Here is an 18,527-nt window from a genome sequence, read left to right on the forward strand (position 1 = left end):
TTCAATTCACGACAGTTTTATTAATATTAACAGCAAAAACCAGTAATAATAACGCAATATTAGTATAACATACACGGAAAGAATTTTTTCTTAAAAATTATCCTGAAAATCGTGATAATTGTGGGACAACGTAAACCTTGAAGAATTTTACTACACTTTGGACAAAATTTAATAAAATTATAATAAAATTTGACAAAATTTTATAAATTTTACTATACTTCTAACAAAATTTACTAAAACTTTGCCCAGTTTTATTAAAATTTTACTAAATTTTAGTAAATTTTATTAAAAGTATGGTAAAATTTTTCAAGGTTTACGTTGTCTCACAATTACCACGATTTTCAGGGTAATTTTTAAGAGAAAATTCTCTCCGTGTACAGGCATATAACAGAGTAGTTGCAAATTACATTCATTTTTTCTATTTTTTTCTGATTACTACGACGTAAGTTCTCGCGCGGCATAAATACTGGAATTACTCCATTTTTATATGTGCACAAAATTTTTTTTTACCGTAGCAAAACATTCTAGCGATGCAATAAATAATCCACCAACACTTAAAGATAAATCTTTGATACCTTTTTGCAATAGAAACAATATCAGTTTTTGTATATATAACGGAGCCATATACCATTGCATTTCGTATCTACAATATATTATTTAAACAATGAGAATTTATTATCTCACAGAAATAAAAGGATTTATTAACAATTGTAACACATGTAAATTGTTCATATATAACGACATCTTTACTGATATAAGAGATTGTATAAAATTAACTTTATATAATATATACTTATGTTAAAATCAAATATCTTACGCAGGTAATATATATGTGATTATTATGATTTATTAAATCCTGTCCGATATAATTAGCTGTAAACATGTATACGATAATACATATTGAAGATGTAAAGGGCATGAATATTTCTTTAACATTTTCTTCGGATGATACTATCTGAAATATCTAAAATATAAGTTTTGCAATGAGTTTATCGGCGTATTACATTTAATCATTTTGCTGCACATAATAACGCTGTTCAAAAGATCGATAAAACTAGATAGAAGGAAAAATTCTATCTAATTGAATTGTGTTTTTGGTTTATAATTATCTAAAATATATTATAGACTTTGTATGTTTCTGTATCGTAATTGTATCCTTTAAATATATGTCATATTATATACATAACGATAGAAAGTGATTATTTTTCTGAGACATATTTTATTACAACATATTTTTGATAGAAACATATAGGAACAATTTCAGATTAATTGATTAGAGTCTTATAGCGTTTGAATCGTAACTCTTATATTCAGTAAGATAACTAGATAAGATCGATTACATAGGAAAGCACGTATATTCAGATAAAGTTTTATAATTGCTTGATTCAGATACGATAGAATTTTATAATTATTTTATCTAGCATGAAATCTAGTATCCGATAGATTTAGATTAAATTTCTACCAAATTTCTATATGCTTTTATCAATTTCTATCAAACTTTTTGAGGAAGTTGATATAATTGAACAAAATAACTATATGCAAATATTAAATCAGAAATATTAGTAACAATATACTTGCTCTTAATATAGAATCATAAATCAAAAATTAATAAAAATGTTTAAATAAAATTCTTAGAGAGATTCTTAGAAGACTTACTCGAAAAAGATTGAGGCTTAAACAAATCACTCCAATTATTATTAAACAGAATAACATTGTCTCGAATTTATATACCAGTAGTTTGCACAATCTTCAAATAAATAAATATTATTACATCTTATCTTACACACGTACAGACACACACACACACACATGCGCGCGCGCGCATGCACGCATGCACAAAATACATATATACATAAATATGTATGTATATATGTATTCCGTACATGGTGTTCATAAACATGCGGATCAATGCTCATGAAGAAATACAAGAGATTGAGATAAACAAAAATATTCTATATTATGTTGCGATGTTTGCAATAATGATCGAGTTATTAATTCATAAAAACAGCCAAATTCGACCGCCCTACGACCAAATGCAAGCGCGAGATAAGACTGCCCATGTAAAACGCGCGTCTGCCGTCGCTATCAGACATGCGAGAGTTGTTTATAAGCAATTTTTACACTCAACTCCCGGCGTCTATTTTAACCCTCAGTTCTTAGATTATCGAAATTTACTGTTGTTACTAAATTGGATGTGCCCTACCCAAGCAATTTTCAATCGCTCACATCTTGTAGTTAAATCAATTAATTAGAATGTATTGTTTTTAAATAAAAGTTTAGAATCTCATAAAAATGAATAGTTTAGCTAAAATATCTAAAATTAATTTGTTTTAAAAATATTTTGAAAAATGTCAATAAATTTTTCGGAAAAATCGTTTGTTTTTAATCCTGTACTTTGCTTTAACCCTTTGCGTCATAACGATGCCACCAGGGCATTATCTATTGTTCAACTTTTTTTTTTCAAGTAATCAAGTATCTCATGTATATTTGGAATCGTTAGAATGCCAAAACGTTCCTCTGAATAAGAAAATTATTGTCAGAAATATATAAAATAAATAAATTTTTTGAATAAATGTACATTGTAAAACTGTCACTCCTAGTAAAGAAATTCGTCTGTAAAATATTTTAATTACAAATTTGTACTTAAACATTTGTATTTTGAGGTTTTAAGGATGATTATTATTTTTAAATAAAAAATACAAATTGCAAAATGGCTAATCCAATATAATGGACACAATATTCTAAATTCAACGAATATTTTAGGAACTTGTTATATAGTTATTTTGTTATATAGTAGTTTTTTGAACTGCTGATTAGGAATCCGTAGTCAAAAATTACACATAAAACTTTAATAATAGTAGAGTAAGTTCTGATAACGACAAAATCTAATAACGGATTCATAATCAGCATCCTAAAAAATCCTAGATGACTAGTTTTACGGAAAATCAATTGTAAAAATTACGTCTACGATATTGGATTTGCCATTTTAAATTTCGAAAATCTACAATTCTTAATCAGCAGCCCAAAAAACTACTATATAACAAGCTCCTAAAATATTTGTTGAATTTAGAATCTTGTGTCCACTATATTGGATCTGCCATTTCGCAATTTGTATTTTTTATTTAAAAATCATAATCAACCATCTTTATAACCCCAAAATACAAATGTTTAAGTACAGGTTTGTAATTAAATTTTTTTACAGACATTTTATTACTAGAAGTGACATTTTACAATGTATATTTATTTCAAAAAATTATTTATTTCACATATTTCTGACAGTAATTTTATTATTCAAAGAAAGGTATTAGCACTTTAACGGTTCCAAATATATTATAAAAATACGTGAAATAATTTGATTACTTGAAAAAGATACTTGAGTAATAAATGATGCCCTGGTAGCATCACTATGACGCAAAGGATTAAAGACATTGTTACTTTTTATATTCAATATTTTGTCTCTTAACCAGTTCACTGGTAGACGCGAAATCAGTATTTTGTGCCAAAACTGGTAAAAGCTAATAATTATGTATTTTACATGATAGTTTATTTGTAAGAGGTTTCTTGAGTCGCTGGTGACAAATCAAGAGTCATAATTTTAAAATAGGAGATAAAAGTCAAATAGAATGTCGTCAGTTAAAAGCCGTCATATTAAATTTGCCAAATTACAAATTTCTCTAATTTGATTCCGGATTTATATTCAGCAACCCAAAAAATATACGTGTACCAAGCTTTATGCAAATCCATTAAAAATAGGAAAAAATATTCATAGTGCGCATATACCGTCATTACCAGTCGTGGCACTTTTTTCGCGCATATATGCGTCATTACCAGTAAACTGGTTAAGTCATAAAAATTATTGGATATATTTTCCTTATAATATATTATCCTTATATATAAAAACTATATTTAACTTAATTAAACTAAAATTTCTTTATGTATCATATTTAACGTTATACAATTTTATTTTAATATTGATATTTACATTTTATTAATAAAGATATTATTAAAACAAAAAAAATTTTCTGTTTATATTGCTTTAGGGTTTATATTGCTTTCTGTTTATATACCTTATGGCTTGTCGATGAATATCCACTGAACATATTATACTTTTAAATATAAAATTCTCGTTTAAGGTAATATTATGTAGCATATTAAACTCCATTACACGTTCAATACGATAGCTATAAATAATATATTTTGTTAATTGTAAATCAACTGATAAACATATCAAATATTAATCAAAGGAGCGCTAATATCAGTCAAAGCAAATCTTGACGTCTAATAATAATGTTACGTGAATTAACAATTCAGCATTTATGACGGACAAATCGGCGTTATATTTCACATGTGATCTGGGAATTACATATACATATATAAGTCTTGCAAAATTATTATTATTTAACACCAAGATCTTTAATCGATATTGATGCTCCTTTTGCTTATATTCAATACATTTTGTATTATAAATAGAATATTTCTATTTATGATACAAAATATATCGCAGAATATTTCTTTATAATAATATTAATTTTTTAATTTACTTTGCTGCATCTTGTAAGATAAATTTAGTCTTTAAATTTGAAATAATTATACAGTACTGGTCAAAAGTATACTACCTTTAGGTTCTTTAAGAATAATTTTTTTAAGTAAATTAAAATGGATCTAATACTTTAAAATAAAATATTTTTTGTTATATATGCAGCTTTTGTGTCACTTTTTTGTGTGTAAAATGCCAATTTCAACGCTTTAATATTATTATATAGTTCTTGCCTTCTAATAGATGGCATGAGTCGTGATAAAAAATATTCCAGCACGACTTTTTTTATCATTTCTACACTTGTATACACGGGATCTTGCTACGCATATAGTAACTCTCGCAGAATTATTGGCATTTCTTCACTATTTCGCAACACACATACAATAACTCTCGCAGAATAATCAACGCTTCATTGTTTTCGCGAATCTAACTTTGGCTAACTTACCAATTTGTGTGGACCTAAGGTTCTCAAGAGATCACACTTCGACGCACAGTAACAAAAAATGCAACAGGTCGGCCTTTTCCTCTCGTGCGGTAACATACTTGTGCCAAAAAGGCCAACTTTCCGTCCTCGTTACACAATAGTACATTGTCAAATCTCATAACACATCATATACAAAATGCATCTAATATTAGGTATTTATTGTAACATATTAAATCCATTTGATTTACTTAAATAAAAGTTATACTCAAGAAATCTAAAGGTGATATGACCAGTACAATTTTCTTAGAATTAAAATTTCTATAATATGTACATTTAATTTATACCTAGAAATTCTGAATAATCCACAGATATATTGTAAATATGCAACTAGTACTGATCCCGTCGATACTAATGCAATAACTCCAATGTAAAAAGCTGCATATATATATAGCACAATTAAATAGAAATATTTTTCTTGATCAATATGATATTCTGTTACAATCAGCACGTGATGTACTTGAGACACATTCTTTGATAAAACAATGTCAAGAACAGTCGACAAAAATTGAACGACAGTTAAAATACACATGCTACAAAAACCGAGTGCTAGAAAATGTTAGAAAGAGTGTTAAAAAATATTAGAAAGAAAATATTTTAAATTTTTGTTTGTAAATTTTCAAATTTTATTGCATATTGTAGGTATGCATAATAGAAAACGAGTAAAGAATTTCAAAAATGTCATCTTACCTACAAGCGTAATTGTATACCGTTCTGCATATTGGCCATACTTTTTAATGATAGCGTTCTCAGATTCATCTTTAAGTTCGTTGAATATATATTGAAGTTGCATCAATAAATCTTTCATCTGTCTTAATCCAACAATTGGTTACACTATCTTTAGTATCTTAAATAAATTTCTAGTTTTTTTTTAATACAGAAGATAGATCTTTTAGAAATATCTACTTTGAATGAAAATAAATATCTATCAACTTACATCGTTGATATTTATTGCGAAAGCGATATATTTTATTATAAAAAAGATAAAAATAGATAATGTACAAACAACTTTAATTATAAAGTTGAAAGTACATTTCGGGCTTACGAATAATGTAAACTGCAAGCAAAAACTTCATTAAAATATTTCTAACAAAACATTTACTTTTAAACATATGTATAACGTATGTTAATTTATTTAAAGAGTAAGAATTATTTGAATTATTTGTTTTTTTATTTAAAAGCTAATTTCTTAGTATTACACATATTAATAATACTGATGTAAAAAGTATGGTATATAATCGGAGAATGATTACAATATATAAGTTTTGAAATATAATGTATAACGTGGATACTTATATATGTGCACACACGATAAAGCAATAAATTATTTTTATTTTTTATTATTTTATTATTGCAATTTAATTGTATATACATGATACTAAAAGATTGTTATAAATTGTAACATATTGTAGCTTTTTTTATTTTAACAATATTATTATAACTGAAATGAACTTATTATATATTATAACTTTATAATAATAATATAATAATAATAATAATAATAATATTACCTTACCTGAAGGAAAATAATAGTTGCTAAAATACTGAGAAAACAAATAAATCGAAGATGGCTAAATTTTGATCGTTGGTAAGGCCATAAGCCTATAATAAGCAACAGAATTCTATTAAGATTGAAATGTTGAGTCTCAGTGCAGATCATCTCTCCGCGAGCTTTAAAGTATTACTACAAAAATATTGACAAGTTTTACGACGCGTACCTTTCTCCACTGAGCGATTAAATATCTTATACCTTTCTTCTCTTTTAGCATTTTAATATTTAAACTTGTTATATTTAAATTTACTATAATGCATAATCCATCGAATTATACAATAAATTTTTCAGAGGTACGAATATTCACGCAATTGGTTTGCCATTAAAGCAATTTCACAGTTGTGTCTTTCCCATGCTGTTAGAAACGCAAGCGCACTTCCGTCTTTTCAGCGTCGATACTTCATTCCAGTACGCGCACGCAATGAATACACTTGCTCCCCAATATAAATGTTTTTCAACTTAATTCGTTCTATGCTACGACTATTTGTTAAGTCATAATTTAAAAATGACTGGACTAGGTCAGATTATATTGGATTAAATACTTGACATTTTAATTTTAAATTAACGTAAGTGATATTTTTAATAAAAATATTCGAAACTCTTAATAGTCGACCTGACAATTTATTAAGAACTTCAAACATGTGTTACAATGATTCAACCGTTTTCGGTTATATAAAATATGTCCATACATGTTTATATTAGTTTTCTTTCTTTTGTAAAATTTCTGTTTGATAAAAAAAAATAATAGTCATACTGAAAATATAGAAACTAATTTAAAAAATAATTTTCGTTTCTTTTAAAAAAGCTAAGTATGAAAAATTGTCCATATATAATCATATTCTGGAATATATATGATTGTATATGAACAATTTTTTATATTTAGCTTTTTCAAAAGAAGCAATACAAAAATTATTTTTTAAATTAGTTTCTATCTTTTCATTATGACTATTACTTTTTTTATGTCAAACAGAAATTTTACAAAAAAAAGGAAACTAATATAAACATATATGGATATATTTTATATATATTTATATACGTTTTTATATGAAATATTTTTTCTCTGGTTGTGAAGCATTGTGAAACACCTTTAATAACAAACTGGTGCTTTCATGTATGTATACATGTGAGTCTGATTTTTAGAAAATAAAGTGAGTTTTTTTACGCAAAAGATTTCAAGACCTCATATTTTATGTAACACTCGATTTTACTGGTCTGACTGGTCACAATTAAGAGCTCACTATCGTATCACTATCGTATAACGAAATTGCCATTAGATTTTTAATTATATTTTTAGTTTCTGAGATATTTTAATCAAAAATAAATTTGACAGCTAAATTTTGGATAAGTTTTGTAGCGCAACATTTGTGGAATATAAAGTGTGTCACGGCACAATATATTTGGTGTCACGCCACTAGGTACCGCGTCGCTTGATGTCTTATAAAAATATGATACACATCATCTTTGATTAAATAATTTTATTTTATATAATTTTATTAAATACAATTTAAAACTTACTTATTTTAAAAATATTTCTTTAAGTAACATCTCTAATTTTTAAACTTAAAACTATAGCACTACTAAAATTAAACGTAAATTACGTTTTTTGTACTATTTTATTTTGTATTAACCATATCTATATCATTTTTATTTAACCCCATTTTTGTCTTATCGCGTAGAATATATGAATGTAAAATAAGATACCGAAGCTTTCACCAGCTACAACAAATAATATTGTTAAATAATGTTAAAGATGTCTATTTGTATTATGATATTTTAAATATCATAATACAATATATATATATATATATATATATATATATATGCCGCGCTTATTAAAAATGTAATTTATAAAGTATTAATTATTTATCTAAGATAAATAAGCAGTATCAATAAAAAATTTATTATATTGTGTTTACTATTACATATAAAGAAATTCCATATGGAATATTTATTTTCTTATATTAAATATTTTATAAAATAGTACATTGTGTAACGAGGGCAGAAAGCCGATCAGCACGAATTGCACATACTATTTTTTGTTACAAGAGTATTGAAAGTTATCTTTGAGTGATACGAATTAATTAAGAGAGTAGCCAATGAGAGATTGCTCGAACACACTCCGAGGCGCTCGGCAATACGATCTCATAAACACCATTAAAAATTTTTTTTTGTATCGGCATCACTTGCATACTATTTTTAATATCCTAAGGTGTGTTATTAGCCAAAAAGAATTTTTTTAATTTTTTGAAAATTCTACAGTAGCCTAACCCCTTAACAAATAATATAACATAGCTAAGTACTTATATTTTAATATACTCTATTCTTTATAATCTCTCTACACTTATGTATCATGAAACTATTAAGCCTTTTACAACTTCCTACAGAGAAATTATTTTACGGATTTTATAATACATTGTTACGCAATTCATAATATTAACAAATTGTTTCAAATTACGACAGTTTTGTTAATATTAATAGCAAAGAACAGTAATAATAACGCAATGTTAGTATAACATACAGGCATACAACAGAGTAGTTGCAAATAAATTATATTTATTTTTTCTATTTTTTCTGATTATTATGACAGTCCTCATGCAGCATAAATACTGGAATTATTCTATTTTGATATGTGCGTGAAATATTATTTTCTTACCGTAGCAAAACCTTCTAGCGATGCATTAAATAATCCACCAATACTTAAAGTTAAATCTTTGGCACCTCTTTGCAGTAGAAACAATATTAATTTTTGTATATGTAACGGAGCCATATACCATTGCACATTGTATCTACAACACATTATTTAAACAATGAGAATTGATTATTTCAAAAAAATGAAAAGATTTATTAACAATTTTAATATATATAAATTATTTATATATAACGACATCTTTACAGATATGAGATTGTGTAAAACAGACTATATATAATATACACTTATATCAAAACCAAATATCTTACGCGGTAATATATATGTGATTATTATGATTTATTAAATCCTGTCCGATATAATTAGCTGTAAACATATATACGATAATACATATTGAAAATATAAAGGGCATAAATATTTCCTTAACATTTTCTTCGGATGATACTATGTGAAATACCTAAAATACAAGTTTTGCAATCAGTTTATTTGCATATTATATTTAATTATTTTGCTGCACATATAATAACACTGTTCAAAAAATCGATAAAATCAGATAAACAAAAATTCTATCTAATTAAATCGTGATTTTGGTTTATAAATATTGGATTGTTTGTCTGAAATATATGATAGACTTTCTATATTTCTGTATCGTATTGTATTCTTTAAATATCTCATATTATACATATACACAATGATAGAAAACGATTATTTTTTTATAACATATTTTTGATAGAAACATATAGGGAAATTTCAGATTAATATACATATTTATATAGAGTAGTTTTATAGCTTTTGAATCGTAACTTTTATATTTAGTAAGATATCTAGATAAGATCACATAGAAAAGCACCTATATTTAAGTAAAGTTTTAGTCGCTTGATTCAGATACGATAAAGATACGATATAGAATTTTATAACTTTTCTATCTAGCATGAAATTTAGTGACCGATAAATTATAGATAAATCAGATAAAATTATATTAAATTTCTATCAATTTTCTATATGCCTTTCTCAATTGCTATTCAATTTTTTGAACAAGAAAGTTGATATAATTGAACAAAATAACTATACGCAGATTTTAAATCAGAAGTATTAGCAATAATATACTTGCTCTTAATACAGAATCATAAATAAAAAAAAAAAAATAATAATTTTTTAATAAAATTCTTAGAGAAATTCTTAGAAGACTTACTCGAAAAAGATTGAGACTTAAACAAATCACTCCAATTATTATTAAATAGAATAACGTTGTCTCGAATTTAGATACCACTAATTTGCACAATCTTCAAATAAATAAATATTATTATATCTTATCTTATACACACATATACACACACACACACACACACGCGCGCGCGCGCGCGCCACCTATTGTTCAAGTGTTTTCCTTCAAGTAATGAAATATTTCACGTATTCTTATAATATATTTGGAACGTTTAAAATGCTAAGACGTTCCTCTGAGTAATAAAATTACTGTCAGAAATATATGAAAATAATTTTTTTAAATCAGCAGCCCAAAAATCTATTGCACAACAAGTTCTTAAAATAGTTGAAGTTAGAATCTTGTGTCTACTATATTGGATCTGCTATTTTGCAATTTGTATTTTTTATTACAAAATCATGGTCGATTATTTTTAAAACTCTAAAATATAAATGTTTAAGTACAGTTTTGTAAATAAAATTTTTTACAAACGAATTTTTTTACTAAAAGTAACAGTTTTACAATGTATATCTATTTAAAAAAAATTATTTATTTCATATATTTCTGACAGTAATTTTATTACTCGGAGAACGTCTTAGCATTTTAATGGTTATAAATATACATACTATAAGAATACATGAAATACTTCATTACTTAAAAGAAGATTAAACTTAAAAGAAGATAATTAAACAATAGATGATACCCTAGTGGCATCACTGTGACGTAAAGAATCAAGAATATTCTTATTGTCTATATATGATCTTAAGGAAAATATGTTCAATAAAAATTATTGAATATATTTTTCTTATATATAAAAAGTACATTTCATTTGATCCAACTAAAAAAAAATTCTTTATGTATTATATTTTACGCTAATAATTTATTTCAATATTTTATTTCAATATTAATTTTAATAATTACATTTTAATAATAAAGATATTATCAAAATAAAAAATTTTTCTGTTTATATTGCTTTAGGGATACCTTATGGCTTGTCGATGGATATCCACTGAATATATTATTCCTTTAAATATAAAATTCTCGTTTTTTAAAGTAATATTACGTAACATATTAAACTCCATTGCACGTTCAATACGATAACTGTAAATAATATATTTTGTTAATTGTAAATCAGCTGATTAAAATATCAAACATTAATGAAAGAAACGCCAATATCAGTTAAAGCAAATCTTGAACCTAATAATAATTTTACGTGAATTAACAATTCAGCATTTATGATCGACAAATAATCGGCGTTACATTTCACATGTGATCTGGAAATTACATATATGTATAAGTAACTCTTGCAAAATTTATTATTGGACACCAAGATCTTTGATCGATGTTGATGCTCCTTTTGCTTATATTTAATACATTTTATATTATAAACAATATATTTCTTTATAATAATATAAATTTTCTAATTTATTTTGTTATCATCTTGCAAGGTTTGGTCTTTTAATTTGAAATAATTATACAGGCTAGTCAAAAATATACTATCCTTAGGTTTTTTAAGCATAACTTTTTTTAATAAATTAAAGTAGATTCAATATTTTACAATAAATATTTTTTGTTATATGTGCATTGAAAGCGGTCTCTTTTATGTCACGTTTTTGTGCAAAATCGCCAATTTCAACGGTTTAACATTATTACATAATTTTTGTCTTCTAATAGATGGCGTGAATCATGGTCAAGAATATTTCCTCACGACTTTTTTTATCATTTTACTCGCATGCATGGCGTCTCGCGACGCATATGGTAACTCTCGCAGCATCACTGACATTTCTTCACTATTTCGTAATATACATTCGATATAACTGTCGCAGAATTATCAACGCTTCATTGCTTTTACGAACTTAACTTTGGCTAACTTGCCAATTTGTGTGGACCTAAGACATTTAAGAGATCACACTTCGACGCACAGATAACAAAAAATACAATGTGCAACACAAGCGGATCGGCCTTTTGCACTCGTGCTCGGAAACGTACTCGTGCCAAAAAAATAAATTTCCCGCCCTCATTATACAATGTATTACTATTATCAAATCTCGTAATACATTATATGCAAAATATCTCTAATACTAGGTATTTATCATAACATATTAAATCCATTCGATTTATTTGGATAAAAGTTATACTCAAGAAACCAAAAAATGATATAACCGGTACAATTTTCTTAGAATTAAAATTTCTATAACATCTGCATTTAATTTATACCTAGAAATTCTGAATAATCCACAGATATATTGTAAATATACAACAAGTACTGATCCTGTTGATACTAATGTAATAATTCCAATGTATAGAGCCGCACATATATGTAGCACAATTAAATAGAAATATTTTTCTTGATCAATATAATATTCTGTTACAATCGGCACATGATGTACTTGAGACACATTCTTCGATAAAATATCAATAACAATCGACAAAAATTGAGCGACAGTTAAGATACACATGCTACAAAAACCAAGTACTAGAAAATGTTAGAAAGAGTGTTAAAAAATATTAGAAGGAAAATATTTTAAATTTTTGTTTGTAAATTTTCAAATTTGATTGCATATTGTATGTATGAATAGAAAACGAGTATATATACAAAGAATCTCAAAAATGTCTTACTTATAAGTATAATTGTAATTCGCTTTGCGTTCTGGCCATATTTTTTTATGATAGCGTTCTCAGAGTCATCTTTTAGTTCGTTGAATATATGTTGTAGTTGCATCAATAAATCTTTCATCTGTCTCAATCCAACAATTTATTACATCATCTTTAGTATCTTAAATAAATTTCTAGTTTTTTTTGTAAAACGCAGTAAATATATCTTTTAGAAACATTTATTTTGAAAAAAATCTATCAACTTACATTGTTGATATTTACTGCGAAACCGATATATTTTGTTATACAAGCGATAAAAACAGATAAAGAACAAACAACTTTAATTATAAAGTCGAAAGTACATTTACGAGAGCTTACAAATGATGTCAACTGCAAGCAATAACTGTATTAAAATATATATATCTAATAAAACATTTACTTTTAAATATATTTCATTATAAAAAAAATAAAAATAGATATAGTACGAACAACTTTAATTATAAAGTCGAAAGTACATTTGGAGCTTACGAATGATGTAAACTGCAAGCAATAATTTTATTAAAATATTTCTAATAAAACTTTTACTTTTAAATATATTTTATTATAAAAAAGATGAAATAGATATAATACGAACAACATTAATTATAAAGTCGAAGGTACATTTTGAGCTTACGAATAATGTAAACTGCAACAAAAATTTCATTAAAATATTTTTAACAAAACAGCTACTTTTAAACATATAATGTATGTTAGTTTATTAATAGAGTAAAAATTCTTTGAATTATTGGTTTTTATAATTAAAAGCTAATTTTCCAGTACAATTAGACATATTAATAATACTGATGTAAAAAGTATAGTATATAATCGGAGAATAGTTACAATATATAAATTTTGTAATGTAATGTACAACTTGTATACTTATACATATATACCACACAATAATAAAGCAATAAAAAGTAAAAAATAAGACTTATAATGATAAAAAGTACACGCGCGCGCGCGTTTTATTGCTTTATTACTGTGTGAGCATATGTATAAGTATTATTTTATTATTTTTATTTTTTACGGTTTTATTATTGCAAATTAATTGTATGTACATAACACTTAAAAAATTATTATAAATTGCAACATATTATAGCTTATTTTAGCAATATTAGTATAACTGAAATAAACTTATAACATATTATAACTTTATAATGGTATAACTATAATAATAATAATATTACCTTACTTGAAAGAAAATTAAGGTTGCTAAAATACTGAAAAAACAAATAAATCGAAGATGGCTAAATTTTGACCGTTGATAAGGCCATAAGCCTATAATCAGCAACAGAATTCTATTAAGATTGAAATATTGAGTCTCAGTGTAGATCATCTCTCCGCGAACTTTAAAATATTACTACGAAAATATCGACAAATTTTACGACGCGTACCTTTTTCCACTGAGCGATTAAATATCTTATATCTCTTTCGTCTTTTTTAGCATTTAAATATTAAAATTTTTTATATTTAAATTTGCTATAATACATAATCCATTAAATTACACAAAAAGTTTTTCAGAAGTACAAATATTCAATTGGTTACCATTAAAGTAATTTCACAGTTGTGTCTTTCCCATGCTGTTAGAAACGCAAGCGCACTTCCGTCTTTTCAGCGTCGATACTTCATTCCAGTACGCGCACGCAATGAATACACTTGCTCCCCAATATAAATGTTTTTCAACTTAATTCGTCCTATGCTACGACTATTTGTTAAGTCATAATTAAAAAATGACTGGACTAGGTCAGATTACATTGGATTAAATACTTGACATTTTAATTTTAAATTAACGTAACTGATATTTTTAATAAAAATATTCGAAACTCTTAATAGTCGACCTGACAATTTATTAAGAACTTCAAACATGTGTTACAATGATTCAACCGTTTTCGGTTATATAAAATATGTCCATATATGTTTATATTAGTTTCCTTTCTTTTGTAAAATTTCTGTTTGATATAAAAAAATAATAGTCATACTGAAAATATAGAAACTAATTTAAAAAATAATTTTCGCTTCTTTTAAAAAAGCTAAGTATGAAAAATTGTCCATATATAATCATATTCTGGAATATATATGATTGTATATGAACAATTTTTTATATTTAGCTTTTTCAAAAGAAGCAATACAAAAATTATTTTTTAAATTAGTTTCTATCTTTTCATTATGACTATTACTTTTTTTATGTCAAACAGAAATTTTACAAAAAAAAGGAAACTAATATAAACATATATGGATATATTTTATATATATTTATATACGTTTTTATATGAAATATTTTTTCTCTGGTTGTGAAGCATTGTGAAACACCTTTAATAACAAACTGGTGCTTTCATGTATGTATACATGTGAGTCTGATTTTTAGAAAATAAAGTGAGTTTTTTTACGCAAAAGATTTCAAGACCTCATATTTTATGTAACACTCGATTTTACTGGTCTGACTGGTCACAATTAAGAGCTCACTATCGTATCACTATCGTATAACGAAATTGCCATTAGATTTTTAATTATATTTTTAGTTTCTGAGATATTTTAACCGAAAATAAATTTGATAGCTAAATTTTGGATAAGTTTTGTAGCACAACATTTGTGGAATATAAAGTGTGTCACGGCACGATATATTTGGTGTCACGCCACTAGGTACCGCGTCGCTTGATGTCTTATAAAAATATGATACACATCATCTTTGATTAAATAATTTTATTTTATATAATAATTTTATTAAATACAATTTAAAACTTACCCGTTTTGAAAATATTTCTCTAAGTAACATCTCTAACTAATTTTTAAACTTAAAGCTACAGTACAATTTAAATTAAACGTAAATTAATTGTATTATTTAATTTTCTTCTAATCATATCTATATTATTTTCATTTAATCCATTTTTGTCTTATCGCGTAGAATACATGAATGTAAAATAAGATACGGAAGCTTTTATTAGCTATAACAAATAATATTGTTAAATAATATTGTTAAAAATACTTATTTGTATTATAATATTTTAAATAAATAGAGTAACTTCGGTATATATATGCCGCACATATAAAAAATTTAATTTATGAAGCAATAATTATTATATTTATGATAAATGAGCGGTACACAGAGAGAATTTTCTCTTAAAAATTACCCTGAAAATCGTGGTAATTGTAAGACAACGTAAATCTTGAAGAATTTTACCATACTTTTAATAAAATTTACTAAAATTTAGTATAATTTTAATAAAATTTGGCAAAGTTTTAATAAATTTTGTTAGAAGTATAGTAAAATTCTTCAAGGTTTACGTTGTTCTACAATTACCACAATTTTCAGGGTAATTTTTAAGAGAAAATTCTTTCCGTGTACCAACAAAAATGTTATTGTGTTTGTTACTACATACTTATATAAAAAATTTTTAAATAAAATATTTATTTTCTTACATTAAATATATTATAAGATAGTATATTGTTTAACAAAAATAGAAAGCCGATCCGCACTAGTTGCACATACTATTTTTTGTTACAAGAGTGTTGAAAGTGTTAAAAGTGATCGTTAAGTGACAAGAAAAAAGATCCTGAAGCGAAATTCGAAGTCGAAGTGGCTGAGAAAGTAAATTTTCCGAAGCAAGGAGCACGACGCAGTGCGCACAAAGAAGGAAGAAAAGAGTGCTACGGAAAAGACAAAAGAAGCTAGGCCAGTTTTTATTGGTGATCAGAAAAGAAACTGATGAGGCTGATGAGTTGAAGGTGAGCTTTATAGAGCAGGCATCGCAGATTAATGAAAAGATGGAAATTCTTTCTGTGATGTTTCAAAAACTTTAAACCTGTTTTTCTCGGAACTGCATTTTTCGAAACGGTGAGACTGATAACCCAAAAAGTTTTTATCCGATTGACTTCAAATTTTAACTGAACATTCTTAGCATTCTCTATCGTCTTACATAAGATTTTTGCAAAGTATTTTGTAGTTTTCTTAATCGACAATTAAAGACCTTTTTTTAATTAAAACTTTTTTTTCAAATCATTGCAATTTTAAGAGAAATCTATATTTAAAAAAATTCTTATATCAGACGATAACTATAACAGTGTAAATGATGTCTTTCTTTTGCATTTGTCTAGGTTAAACTGTTTTGCTGAAATCAGTCCTATCGCTTGAGCCCGTCTCACGAAAGATGTTCCCGTAATTGGAGCAGGAAACCGCCATTTTGTGGTTCAAATGGAATAAAAAAAAATTTTTTTAAATTAGAAAAAATGTACAATAAAACATTTAAATTGATGTTTTAATCAAGGTATTTATATTCTCTTCAAAAATTCACAATCTTAGGACTAATTTTTAGGTGCCAGTGGTTGGGTCCAAACTTAACAGAGTAGCCAAGATTAGATTAGGTTCACAAAAGCGATGAAGCATCGGTATACTGCGAGTTACCGTATGCGTGTCGTGAGATAGTAAAGAATAGTATGGTAATTTTGCGAGATGTTCGTAAGCGTATTGCGAAAATGGCCTGTGTGCGAGTGTGGTAATAAAAGCAAACATGAAAAATTATTAAACTTGAAAAAAGGTCTCGGTGAAAAGCTTTTCGTCACAATTTACGTGCTAGAATAAAAAACCTAGGTAATAATGTTAATGTATGGAAATGACTTTACGCACGATAAATCAACACAAAAAGGACTACTTTTGATATACATGTAATAATAAAAATTTTTTAGAAACTTTTAGCTGTATATCAAAAAGGATAAGAGATGGTTATACGTGGGGCAATCAAGTTAAATAATACAATATATAGCTTACTACTTGTATTTTAATATACTCCATTCTTTATATTATAAAGTGTAGAGAGATTATAAAGTTTATAATCTCTCCACACTTATGTGTTATGAAACAACTACTAAGCTTTTTACAATTTCCTGCAGAAAAAGTAATTTTTTCTACAAAAAAAGTACATTATAATACATTGCTACGCAATTCATAAGATTGACAAATTGTTTCAATTTACGACAGTTTTATTAATATTAACATAAAAAAACAGTAATTATAACATAATGTTCATATAATATACCTGCATATAACAGAGTAATTGCGAACAAATTACATTTATTTTTGTCTATTCTTTTTCTGATTACTATGGCGCAAGTCTCGCGCAGCATACATACTGAAATTACTCTATTTTAACATGTACGTAAAATATTATTTTCTTACCGTAGCAAAACACTCTAGCGATCCAGTGAATAATCCACCAACACTTAAAGATAGATCTTTGGTACCATTTTGCAATAGAAACAATATCAATTTTTGTATATGTAATGGAGCCATATACCATTGAATATCGTATCTACATATAACACATTATTTAAATAATGAGAATTAATTATTTCAAAAATGTAAAAAAATTTATTAACAATTTTAACATATATAAATTATTCGTATATAACGGCATCTTTCCTGATATAAGATTGTATAAAAAAAACTTTATATAATATATATTTATGTTAGAAGCGAATATC

At 25.9% G+C, this 18,527-nt stretch overlaps 1 protein-coding gene across 1 annotated transcript; it reads right to left on the reverse strand.

Moving 5' to 3' along the window:
* Positions 1-280: 280 nt before the first annotated feature.
* Positions 281-7,318, reverse strand: LOC105830320. Its single transcript, XM_028189572.2, has 7 exons — positions 6,535-7,318; positions 5,956-6,075; positions 5,709-5,826; positions 5,306-5,567; positions 4,068-4,181; positions 1,657-1,747; positions 281-964 (listed from the first exon to the last, which is right to left on the reverse strand). The coding sequence occupies exons 1-7, from the start codon at positions 6,676-6,678 to the stop codon at positions 794-796; spliced, it is 1,020 nt and encodes a 339-aa protein (XP_028045373.2). The 5' UTR covers positions 6,679-7,318; the 3' UTR covers positions 281-793.
* Positions 7,319-18,527: the final 11,209 nt, after the last annotated feature.

This window comes from Monomorium pharaonis, chromosome 5, assembly GCF_013373865.1.
Source record: "Monomorium pharaonis isolate MP-MQ-018 chromosome 5, ASM1337386v2, whole genome shotgun sequence".
Classification (NCBI taxonomy): domain Eukaryota; kingdom Metazoa; phylum Arthropoda; class Insecta; order Hymenoptera; family Formicidae; genus Monomorium; species Monomorium pharaonis.